Raw genomic sequence first — 12,809 nt, forward strand, 5'->3', positions numbered from 1 at the left:
TATACTATCATATTATAGTAAAAGTATGTAAACATATTTTTAAAATTAGTAAATAATCGAACATTTAATAAACATTAATTTTTTAAAATTAACACGAATCAACATGTAGAATTGTTTTTAATTTTTATATTTAAGTTACTACTATTTGTATAAATTCACCATAAATAAAAAAAGTTTTAAAAAATTAGTAAATAATTCAATATTTAAAATGCATTAATTTTTTTTAAAATTAATATGAACAAACAGGTAGAATTGTTGCTAATTTTTATATTTAAATTAATTATATTTACATAAATTCATAATAAATAAATAAAAAAGACCATGCTAAAGCAGACAAAATTCTAGTTATAACTTATAAAGGATAGGTCTTCATCTGATTACTATGATCTCATCTGATGGCATGTTAACATTCTATCATTGCTTCTACTACCAAAATTGCTTATTTATTCGGTTTAATATAACATAATCTTATCCCGATGCTTTGATTTCGATTATTCAACCACCATTTTGTAACTTTTTTGTTAGGCAACTACAAAAATGTCAAAGAGTATAGGTGACCGAGAAGTACAGTGATCTGATTTCGACTATTCAACCAACGTTTTGTAACCATTTTGTTAGGCAGCCACTTGAATATTTTGTTTGGCAACTACAAAAATGCCCTTCAAAAAAAGGGAAAAAGGCGAACTACAAAATTGTCAAGAGTATAGGCGACTGAGGAGTACAACCTTAGAGTACATCCCTGGCTGGAATATGTTCTACTCTTTCAGATTCCTCTTTCTTTCAATAATCACATGCTTTTATGTTCTTGGACCAAGCTGCTCACAACTTCAGTACCCATGTAAACCACCATACGACAAGTACCAATTCTGCGACACATCTCATCCGATCAAAACCAGAGCAAAATCCCTTATCTCACTTCTCACTCTTGACGAAAAAATCCAGCAGCTTTCAGATAATGCAACACAAATTTCAAGACTTGGCATTCCGGCCTATGAATGGTGGTCTGAGTCCCTGCATGGAATCGCCACCAATGGACCTGGAATCAGCTTCAATGGCACAATTCAATCTGCTACAGGTTTCCCACAAGTCATTCTCACTGCTGCAGCATTTAATAGAACTTTATGGCGTGAGATTGCTAAGGCTGTTGCCGTTGAGGCTAGGGCTATGTACAATCTTGGACAAGCCGGGCTGACATTTTTTGCACCTAATATTAATATTTTTAGGGACCCCAGATGGGGAAGAGGCCAGGAGACTCCAGGGGAGGACCCTATGGTGACTTCTGCTTATGCAATTGAGTATGTGAGAGGGTTCCAAGGTCAGAATCAAAGAGGGAGTAAGCACCCTTACAGGGAGAGGAGGTTCTTGAATGATGATGATCAGAGGAGTGGTAGTTTGATGTTGTCTGCTTGTTGTAAGCATTATACAGCTTATGATTTGGAGAAGTGGGGTGGGCATACCCGATATGACTTCGATGCTAAGGTGAACTTTGAAAACTTTTTATTGTTTCCTTTCTTGAATGGAGTGATAATTTTGTGCTCTGAAATATAATCTTGTATGTGTGTGCGTTTTTTATTTTTTTCTTTTCGTAGGGAACTCGTAGCTGTACCAAATAAAGGACTCATAATTGAAAAGGACAAAGCATTATGTATTTCGTTAATTTTAGCTGTTCATGGATAAATTATTTTACCACTAGAAATCAAGTTCATGAAAAAAGTTTAAATCTTGATCCAGGAAAATAAGTAATTCTTGTTTCTGGTTTAGTGACCATCCTTGGAGCAATGTTAACTTCAAGTTTCTTTTATTGATATGCCATTAACTGTATATTTGGCAGTTGCATTGAACATATTCATTGACATCATTTTAGTCATTGAATTGGTTAGCAAAAAGACAGAAATTTGTCTTCGAGGATGCAATTCTGGTGCAAGTTTAAGCCTTTAAGGTCTGTGTAGAGAAAAACATGATATGCCATTGGTGTAGGTACATTTCAGCAGGGATCTGATGCTTTGAAAATTATTGAGATGATAATGACTTGAGCTAATTGTGTTTCTACTTGAGCATTTTACTGATTTTCTATCATCATTTTCAGGTTACAAATCAGGACATGGAGGATACATATCAACCACCATTTAAAAGTTGTATTGTGCAGGGCAGAGCTAGCTGCTTGATGTGTTCATACAATAGAGTAAATGGAATACCTGCATGTGCTGACCGGGATTTGTTGCACAAAGCCAGAAATGACTGGGGATTCAAAGGGTGACTATTCTCCTTCTTTTATGATAGACATATTTTCTTCGGACTGACATGGATGTAAAAGGACTCATGTTCTGATCCCCTCAATGGCTAACAACAGATACATCACCTCTGACTGTGATGCTGTGGCTACGATATTTGAGAATAACAATTTCACTAAAACTAAGGAGGAAGCAGTTGCTGTTGCTCTAAAAGCAGGTTTGAAATATTTCTCATCTTAACTAAACCTGCTAATGTCTACCAGATTTATCAACCTCTGTTTTCATTAGGTACGGATATCAACTGTGGAACCTATATGCTGCGACAATGAAATCCAATTGATCAGGTGTCCCGAGCTGCTGCAGCTTGGACTCTTTGACAAGAAATGGAAATTTGGGATCGTATGTTCATCTGAGCACAAAACATTGTTGAAGCAGCAATGCAGGGTATTGTACTTCTCAAAAATAACCAGAAGTTCCTGCCTTGGAACAAGAATGACGTATCTTCAGTAGCTATAATCGGTCCAATGGCAAACACTACGAACATTGGCGGTGACTATACAGGTTTGATTATCCATGTACAAGAGATGTTACCATATTGATCAGTTTTCTTGTAGTTTTTGCACAGAATTTTTCTGTTTGTAAACATGGTAAACGATTTGATTTGAGCTGACATTGAAAAAGAGAAATGGCTGGCATAGAAGAGTTGTGGAAGAATTATTTTAAGAATTCGTGCTCTCAGGATTATGATGATGACAGTGTTATGAACCTCTTCTAAAAGAAATTTTTGCTAACCCTGATGAACCATATTACAGTCTGCAATTACAGATGTTAAAATTTTCACTTAATCTGGTTTAGTAGAGTTCATAGCAATCCCTATTCAACCAAAAATATTAGAAACATTTAACTCCTCTTGCCCAGAAAATGATTTTAAAAAGTTTAATTTCTTATTACACCTTATTACTGTTTTCAGGATTTTCATGCAACCCCGAAAGCATTCTTCAAGGACTTAAAAACTATGTGAAAGACACATTTTATGCAGCAGGCTGCCAGGATGTTCCTTGCAATTCAACTGCTGGCATTCCAGAAGCTCTTTCTATTGCTAAAGAAGCTGAATATGTAATAGTAGTGGCTGGGCTGGACTTATCTCAAGAAACTGAGGACCTTGATCGATATAGTCTATTATTACCTGGTCATCAAATGGCTCTAATAAGGGCTGTGGCGTCTGTATCCAAGAAACCAGTGGTGCTAGTTCTTACTGGTGGTGGCCCTGTTGATGTATCATTTGCTGAAGGAGACCAACAAATAGCCAGCATTATTTGGATTGGGTACCCTGGAGAGACAGGTGGCAAAGCACTTTCGCAAATTCTTTTTGGAGAGTACAATCCTGGTGAGTATGATTCAGAAAGTACTTTTAGAGCGTGCATAATTGTGGACGATGTTCTTGTGCATCAATATGCTGCAAATTACATGTCATTTCTTGGAATGAACAAGGATGTTACTGCCAGAAATTTGATGAAATAGAAAACTGATTAGTCAGAAACATTACATGAATGATTACACTAACCACCTAAAGAAAGGGAACAGAGTTACTTTATGTAAAACAGCTTTCATGTATAAAGAAAAGATTAGAACAATAATCTAAGGCATGAATTATTGTTGTCTCTGAATCAAAAACAGGAGGTAGACTGCCTATGACTTGGTATCCCGAATCATTTACCAGCATACCAATGACTGACATGAGCATGAGAGCTGATCCTTCTCGTGGGTACCCTGGAAGAACGTATAGGTTTTACACTGGAGAGAGGGTATATGGGTTTGGACATGGACTAAGCTATACAAATTTCAATTACAAGATCTTATCAGCACCAGAAAGGCTGAGTCTATCCGGACAAGTTAAAGGGAAATCACGAAGATATATCCTTCAAGGGGGAGGCAATGGGCTTGACTACGTTCATGTTGATGATGTGGCATATTGTGATTCATTGAGATTCTACATGCAGATTTCCATCATTAATAATGGGGACATAGACGGAAGCCAGGTTGTGTTGCTATTTTCTCAAGTGCCAAAGTCTTTTACTGGTGCTCCGGAGAAACAAATCGTCGGATTTGATAGGGTCCATGCTTTAGCTTATAGATCTGTTGAAACGAGCATCTTGGTGGATCCTTGTGAACATCTTAGCATCGTCAATGAGCAAGGGAGAAAAATACTGCCTCTTGGTGATCATACTCTAATGGTGGAAGATTTAAAGCATACTTTGTCAATTGAGGCGTGATGGAACGGGAAGGTAACAGAAATTGCTGGCATTGCGGTCGAGTACATTTTCACTGCTAATTCGCCTCTGTTTTCGAGAACACAGAGGCTGTATGCTGATGGACAGATTCTGAGGACGTCAATAACTTGTACCATCCTTGAGAATTCAAAGGTCCATTTGGTCTATTTTGGTGTTGGGGGGAAAAAATTCCTTTCTGTTTGTCTTGTTAATTTTTTTTATGTATGAGAACTGAGAAGGCACTACTCCAAGTAATCTTGATGTGGAAACTTCTCTGCAATCTGCCTTAAACCAAGTAAAATCCTTGCAATTACGTTCCTATACCTTACTTTGATGAAGCGTTTCGTTCCAGGTATCCTGAAACGAGTCTGCCACCATGCATCAGTGCAGAATGTTAGAAGTCAAAGCAGCGCCACGGTTGGAGTAAATAATGTGCAGTAGTTACATTCTTGTTGATCTTTTTTTTTTTTTTTTTGGTCGACACAGGGATATCCGGGTCAATTCTTACGGGGCCCGACTAATTCCCTGCCGCCCGACAGAGAAGGTCCCACTCCACATTGAACACGTTAACAGATAAGAAAATGAGAGAGTCTCGAGTAAAAGCAGATAAGAAAATAACTCCACCAGCAAAAATCTCATCAGCCCATGCTGCGGTGCCTCGCGAGAAGCATCAAGCAAAAGAATATAACCCTTTTTGATAGTAGCTGGTCCAATTAAATTTCGTTATAAAAGAGGAACAGATTAAAGGCTTCCTTCTGCAGTTGCAATCACATTAATGCTAAACAGTTGGAGCAACCAAATTTTGCACGGTGGATGTATGAGACACGTTCATTCCGTCCATCGCGTGCACAATTACAATATGATACACAAGGTTCAAAACCATACGATCATGAAGTTTAGACGGAGGGGGAAATAAATAAATAAACCAAAATTAAGTCATAAGTATCAAATAAAACACTGTATAAGCTTCAACGTGGAGGTCTATGTCCTATCTTTCTTTCTTTCTTTCTTTTCTTTGGAAGATTTTGAGCAAAAGACAAAAAGGTAATTAGAAAAGGATAAAAGGGAATTTACACATTTCGGTGGCGGTGTGAGTGTGAGTGGCAAAGAGGCATGAAAGGAGCTCCTCCGCCTCATGGGAGCGGAGGGAGGAGGATGAGGAGAAGTCGGAGCGGGAAGCGATGGGCAGCACAGCATCCGCATCAAGATGAGATTCAGAAGGAATTTGTTTGGGCTTTTTTGGGCTGGGTTTTCTTGGAAGCCAATAAGGATCAATGGCCATCAGAAACAGGCATTTCTTTGGGCCGGGTACACCATCGGTATAATTTGATTTGATTTAGGTAGACCAGCTTGATTTGACACTTTTCCTAATTGCATCGTCCATGGTTCAATGATCGGCTTTAGCGCTGCAATAGTCTCCCGTTGAATCAGGATTTTTTTTCTCCAACTTCATTAAGTTTGAGATTTTTTTTCTTTTTGAAATACTATTAATACAAAAAAGACAAATACGTTTATGGACACAAAAAAAAAAAGGAAGAACAAAGGTTTGAGGATGCAAGCACACACTTGGAAGTTGGGACACTGTTCCTTGGTTCCACCACACCACACCGTTTGACATTTTGACTCATTTATTTGGTGTTAGAGATAATTTTTCTTTATCTAGTTTAACCAATCACAAGATCAGACGAGATGAGATGAACGGGGTCCGATTTCTTCTGTTAGAGAAGCTGGAGATGATGAAATAAATCAGTACGTACTACAGAATTCATAGCCAAACATAACAGATCAACTTCACTTGTGATGGCAAAATTTCTACCTACAAGACCATCGTAAGTGGAAATATGCTAAAGGGGTTAGTTTTGAAGTTGCTACCTGCAAAAAGGGGTTAGTTTTGAAGTTGTCTCTCGTCGCTTGTAAATATGCTAAAATGCTCTCTACAAGACCATGATAATGATAATGATAGATAGTTGCCTACGCCAATTTGGTCATTTTGATTTTGTAAGCAATGCGGATATTTGATCATTGGTAAAGCGAAGAAGGTGGAATGAATATTCCCAAGTCAACCCAACATTCAATCCTAACTAACTCTTCACCAGCCAGTGACTGTCCCTCAAATAAACTCTCTCATGAACACTGCTACTGCCTTCTTCTATAATTCCTACCGGTCTCATGATTCATGAACACTTCCCCCTGAGTCCAGCACAAATCCCAACTAATTCTCTCAACCGACACGGAAGAGCCCCCGTGTGGGACCTCCACTTTATCCTTAAAACTTTGGACGCTCCAGATTAAATCCTTACTCCTCAATACTTCTTCATCCGAATTCCCAAACACTTCCACCTATACCATCAAATCAAAATCTATTCGTAATTGGATCCCACACCGCCAATAATAAATGCAATCTCCAAGGGAAAGAAAACGCCCTCCCAACCCAACACCTGCACTACAACTGCCACCATCCTCCTCCTCCTTTCCATCATCACTTCACGACGGCCATGGAAACAAGAATCAAAGCTGATGGCGGAAACAAGGTGAAGTTAATGTGCAGTTACGGCGGGAAAATTCTGCCGAGGCCTCGGACTTGCAAACTTACCTATGTTGGCGGCGACACAAAGCTCCTGACCGTTGATCGAAACGCTAAATTCTCCGACATTGTCAAGAAGCTCAATTCTCTGTTCAATTTCAAAACCGACGATATCCTGATAAAGTATCAGTTGCCTGGAGAAGACCTCGACGTCTTGATATCTTTGACCGGCCATGATGATCTCGAGAACATGATGGTTGAATACGATCGTTTCCGTTTCCACAGGATTCCTTCTCCGCATAACAAACCAGTAAGGATACGCCTCTTTGTTTTCTCCTCCGCAAGGAACCCCGCGAATCCGACAGGTCATAAGTCCGGGTCGGGTGCCCCTTTGAATCCGGATTATCTCTTCGGGTTCGATAAGCACTGCGACTTCAACAGCACTACAACTGACATGCAAGCCAGTAACAGTGCCACAAAATCCACACACGACTTGGAGCCTTGGAAGATTCCCTGCACGGTTCATCCCAGGAAAATACCATCAAACAGCAGTCTGAACCCTAATTGTCATAATGGGAATGAGGTGCAGAAGGTAACAGCGCGTGATGGGCACGTGGCTGTTAGGGTAGCAAACCAGCTGCAATTATCAGCATACGGTTTTCCGGTGATAAGCGTTGGGTTGGAACAAGCACGGCAGCGAAGCAGAATATTAATGCCGGGAATGATGAAAGTGGGGATGATGAATGGTGATCGCCTGCAACAGCCTATATACAATTTTGTTCCGACGATGCCGTCGGTGCCGGAGTAGATGGACATAGTGGTGACTGCAGTAGATATGTCGTGTCACGATCCAAAGGTTACCACAAGACCCCGTTAACTTTTTTTTTTTCAATAATTTTTTGTTTAGTAGTTTTTTTGGACATGGAATGAGCAGATATGTAGTGATGAATGCGTGCATGTTGAACAGTTTTTTGGTAGCCTTAATTTTTCCCATTTGACAAAGTTTCGTACTACAAACTTTGTAATTGATTGATTCATGAACTGCTTTTATTAATGTGTATACCAGCTACATTAACGGGTTAGCAAATTGCAGTTTTACTATACCAAAGGATTTTGTAGTTAAGTAGCTCTCTGGTATAGCAGATGATCAAATTGTACTATTACTTTCCAGTTTCACCTTCTGAAGAACCCATTAGAAACTCCCGCGGACAAGTATGATTTTGGTTTTCCATAAATTTGGCCAACTTATAATTTGGTCTTCACATGAATAATTGTAAATTAAATGGATGATCACCTGCTGCTGCTCTATCATTGTAGTACTAGTTTTGTATCTTTGGCCCCTTTTTTTTTTGAAAAAAAAAAATGTTTCCGTTTGTTTGTACAGCAACCTACTCGTTATAAACAGTGTAACGTCTTCTTAGTCAAGAAAATCGTCCTTGTGAGAAACTTTGAGTATGAACCTAGAAAGTATTGGTCCATCCAGTATATATTTCAAGAACATAATCCTTTTGCGGTCGGTCGGTCGGTTGCTTGACTTCTTCAGTTTTTGTTTTATCTTTAATTTTTTCTTGCAAAGGAGGGGAAGGACTTAAGATCGGATGAGGTTGGGAGATTTGAATCCAAAACCTCTAATTTCTAAAGTCTCAAACTTAGATTTGACTTCTTCAGTTTGTTTAAAGGTATAATTTTTCTTTTATTCATGTCAGTTTAGGCAGGTTCATGGTTGATTGATTTATTATGATATGACAGTATACCTCTTTCAAGATTTTGTACCCATAAGGATCGAGCAAGTTATTGCTAGCTAGTTTTCTAGTATACCATTTGGCACCGAAGGTCCTATGAGAAAAAAACGTCACGGGCTAAATAATCAAAGTCCTAATCTACAAGATGCAAAAGAACGTACTATAGGGTCCGTTTGTTTCGGGTGAAAATATTTTCCAGGAAAATATTTTCCTAATTTCCCGTGTTTGGTTGCACAAAAGTTACTGAAAACATTTTCCTATGTAAAATATTTTCACTCATTTTATGGAAAACAACTTCCCTTCCAAACTTACTGAAGTTGTTTTCCGAAATGCATGCATCCCGCTTGTAATATGTTCCAAATTTACTGAAAACATCTTGTAGTATGTTCTTTTTTTTTTAATGTAAACAGGAGGATTTAAACCCAAGATTTCTTCCTTACACTCCCTCCCCCGTACCACCCAACCCAACCCAACCCTCCCCTAGTATATTCAAAATAAAAAAAAAAACCTTATCCTACTCATCCTATGCTAGTAATTAATTATGTATAATAGGGACATTCTTTTCTAAAGAAACTTTCAGCAGTGAGAGTGCAAGATATATGTCACAATAAGCATTGTATGTGATTGATATTTGACACTAAATGGCCAGCAATTTGTTTATTGCTTAAGGAGATATTTTTTATTCATATATACATTTCTCCAAGATTTTTTAAAGTTAAACAATGAGATAAATTTTCTTATTTTGCATGGAAAGAAGTATGTAGTTATAATGTGTAGAAAGTAAAGATAGAGATAAAAGTGAAAATATTTCAAAAGTTAAACAAACACCAGAAAAATGAAGTAAGAAAATATTTTCAATAAGCTAACCAAACACCTGAAAATGATGAAAGGGAAATGATTTTCATGGAAAATTACTTCCACGGAAAACCAAACAGACCCATAATCTTAATCTTTTACGTCTATCGACGAGAATCGCGTCCAACTCTTGCTCCGCGTATTCCATTCAACCATGCTCAAAATTTTGACCTCCTTTCCAACTAATCCAAATCCAATCCATAGTCCGCAAAATTTATCATGTTAAAAAAGTAATCGTGAACGTACTATTATGGATAAAATCCTTTTAGGCAGGAAACAGAAAAGAAAAAGGGAAAAAGAGGTCTAATAATAACTGTGAATGTACCATCACAACGCCTACACGCAATTGCCTGCTTGTTATGGCATTTCTACATTACTAATGGATAATTGTGTCACTATACAAACAGCTCATTAGTTTCTTTTACCATTTGCTTTGCTGGGTCTTGATCATAATACAAAAGCAAACTGTACCTAAACAGCATATAACGCAGTGATATGGGATTATGGGTTATGTTTGTCAACAACTCCACTATAGCAATCTAGGTCTAGCTAGCTACATGACGCAAGTAAAACAATAATAATGTATGTATATGAAAGGGCAGTCTTTTCAAGTGAAGTCTATACCTGCCGCATTCTCAAAGAAGAGCCTTCCACAATTTTGCAGTTCTTAATTCATAAACAGAATAAGTTTGAGGAAGCTTTTCAAAATTTGATTGAAGATTCATTTGGTCCACTGGATAGAATAAAAAGACTTTTCTCCATACATTCTTAGAATAACTGCACAAATGCTAGCCTGCTAGGCTTAGTGATTTTCATTCAATACATAGAAACATAAGCCCTTGTTTGGATTGCATTTTCTTGGATTTTTTGTAAAAAAATTATTGTAATTATTTGATGTATGTGAGGAAAAAAAGTAATAGAAAAATGTGATCATGGAAAACGACACAATTTTTCGTGAGAAAATGGCTATTCATTCAAATGGGGCCAAACGCGGTAAAAATACTAATCATTTCAAGTATCTACGTTCTTACCTAGTTGACATATAAAGGGACCAAAATTTTCAAAAAAAAAAAAAAAACTTAAAAAACCAACATCTATAATTTGCAACAATACAAACTTTCAGGACGAAAATTGTCTCTCTCAAAACTGAAAGGACTAAAATTGCAATTATCCCATCGGTGAGTGTAGCAACCGGAGCCCACGCTGTGAGAAGCGTGCATGCACCCTTACGGGTTCTGGGGCTTGGCAAGGCTGTCATCAAACTTTAGTGCAAATTTTCTTTGCTTTCCTTCTTTTGGGAACTCGAAAATTTGATTTTATTGCTTTCCCTTTTTGAGCAGGCCCATCTTACCCCTGTTACGAGGATCCGGAAAGAAAAATTCAATTTAATTTGAAGTTAGACGTGGTATGTTCTATTACTACTAGAATATAATTTAGATTTGCATGAGCTGCGATACAAAGGGTGAATGAATGAGAGAGTTAGTTGTCAGTACTATTCTTAAGCAGGTCTGGTTCATGTGCATCATCATAATTCCCTGCTTTATGTGCATCATTATCTGGGCAAATTTTGCATTAAATTCCCTGCATCGTTATCATGCAGAATTTGCGACAATTGTATTAAGTAGAGATTACTACTATTACAGTGACTAAATGCACGTATTTATCTGGAAAGATTTCGAATGGCCATAGCGGCTTCCAAACTCTAGAGGGCAGAGGCGAAAAGAAAAAAAATGTTACTAGCAAGATGGAATAAAATGATTGAAAAGATACGCAGGATGACAGGAAAAGTAAAAAGGAAATGAGAAAGAAAGAAAGAAAGAGCGGAGTCGGAGAAATCATTATTATGCGGTGACGGCTCAAATTGGCGGACGTATTTCTTCTATTGGTCATTGGTCCCACTCCCACCCTATTAATTATTTTCCGTAATTACCACTTTTCTTTTTACGTAATTACTTCTGCGCCAATACCCAATAATATTCTATAAATAAATACAAAATCGGGTTCACTGCTCGTTTCTTGGCCGAAGTTTTCAGTAGTAGTTTCTTGAAGAATCTTATATTATTCTTGGGAAATTGTCTTCATCATTGAAGCCTTAACTCAGAGATGAACGAACCACCAAAATATGCTTATCCTTATCCCTCTCAAGGTACTCCCAATCTTTCTCTCTTTGATCTCATCATCTTCTTTCACCCTGGAGAAAATTAAACCCTGTTTCATTTTTATGATGAACTTCCAGATTTCTTTTTCTTATACGTTTTAAGTATTTATTTGTCATTTTATGGGTTTCCCTGAGACCAAGACCAAGGTTTTTGTTTCATCGTTAACGCTTGCTTATCTATGATTTGATGTATAGGATATTACCAAGGGCCTCCGGTGATGGCACCCCCACAATATCAATATGCAGCACCTCCACCACCCAGAAGGTCACCTGGTTTTCTCGAGGGATGGTATGCTATATGAAAATTTCCCTTCTTTCTCTTTTTCGTGTTCCCTTTTCTACTAAATCTCTCTTTCTTTCTCTTTTTTCCCCCTCCGTGGGATATGTAAAGATTTAATTGTATAATCTTTGGGGATTTGGCAGTCTTGCGGCGTTGTGTTGCTGTTGTCTCATTGATGAGTGCTGCTGCGATCCCTCCATCATCTTCGTCAGCTGAGCTGATCCAATTTCTAGTGATGTTAATAATTTCGTGTCATCCTTTTCATGATAACTAGGTAAAAACCAAAACAGGCAGGATGATGATTTCAAGTTGTGTTTTTTTTTTTGGGGTTAGCTAGGTATTACTAAAGTGATGTTTGGTTGGAATCCTCGTGTAGTCTTGGACCCTTTGAAGCCAGCTTTCAGTCCATCATCATGGTTGATGGTTGATGGTTGGATGGATGTGTGGCTGGTGGTGATTCCATTTTAATTTAATTTCAGCGGATTTGACTGCTTATAAATCATCTCTCATTTCCTTCACTCTCTTTTTTTCTTCTTCTTCTTCTTCTTTTTGTCTTTTGAGAGTTCAAAGTTAGGATCCTTTTTCCCTTCTAATTTTCCGCGAGCTACGGTCGGACCATGCGCTGCTGATTAACGTCGTCATAATCTGACCACAATCCCAGATTAGTTCGTAATTGACAGCCCACTTACCAACAATACACTGCTGAAATTTGTACCCCGATATGGATTATGGTTTTGCCTCAAATCTTT

At 37.9% G+C, this 12,809-nt stretch overlaps 1 protein-coding gene, 1 long non-coding RNA gene and 1 pseudogene across 2 annotated transcripts; all 3 read left to right on the plus strand.

Annotated features, from left to right (window-relative positions):
- The first annotated feature begins 631 nt into the window (after positions 1-631).
- On the plus strand, positions 632-4,829 carry LOC113755139 (annotated as a pseudogene).
- A 2,167-nt stretch (positions 4,830-6,996) lies between these two features.
- On the plus strand, positions 6,997-7,833 carry LOC113755140. The gene has a single exon (XM_027299205.1). It carries the CDS (start codon positions 6,997-6,999, stop codon positions 7,831-7,833), a length of 837 nt encoding a protein of 278 aa, XP_027155006.1.
- Positions 7,834-11,624: 3,791 nt separating this feature from the next.
- On the plus strand, positions 11,625-12,578 carry LOC113755143. Its single transcript, XR_003465585.1, has 3 exons — positions 11,625-11,768; positions 11,976-12,069; positions 12,204-12,578. It is a non-coding gene; the product is annotated as an uncharacterized LOC113755143 (long non-coding RNA).
- Positions 12,579-12,809: the final 231 nt, after the last annotated feature.

Source organism: Coffea eugenioides, unplaced genomic scaffold, assembly GCF_003713205.1.
Source record: "Coffea eugenioides isolate CCC68of unplaced genomic scaffold, Ceug_1.0 ScVebR1_1238;HRSCAF=2058, whole genome shotgun sequence".
In the NCBI taxonomy this organism is placed as follows: Eukaryota; Viridiplantae; Streptophyta; class Magnoliopsida; order Gentianales; family Rubiaceae; genus Coffea; species Coffea eugenioides.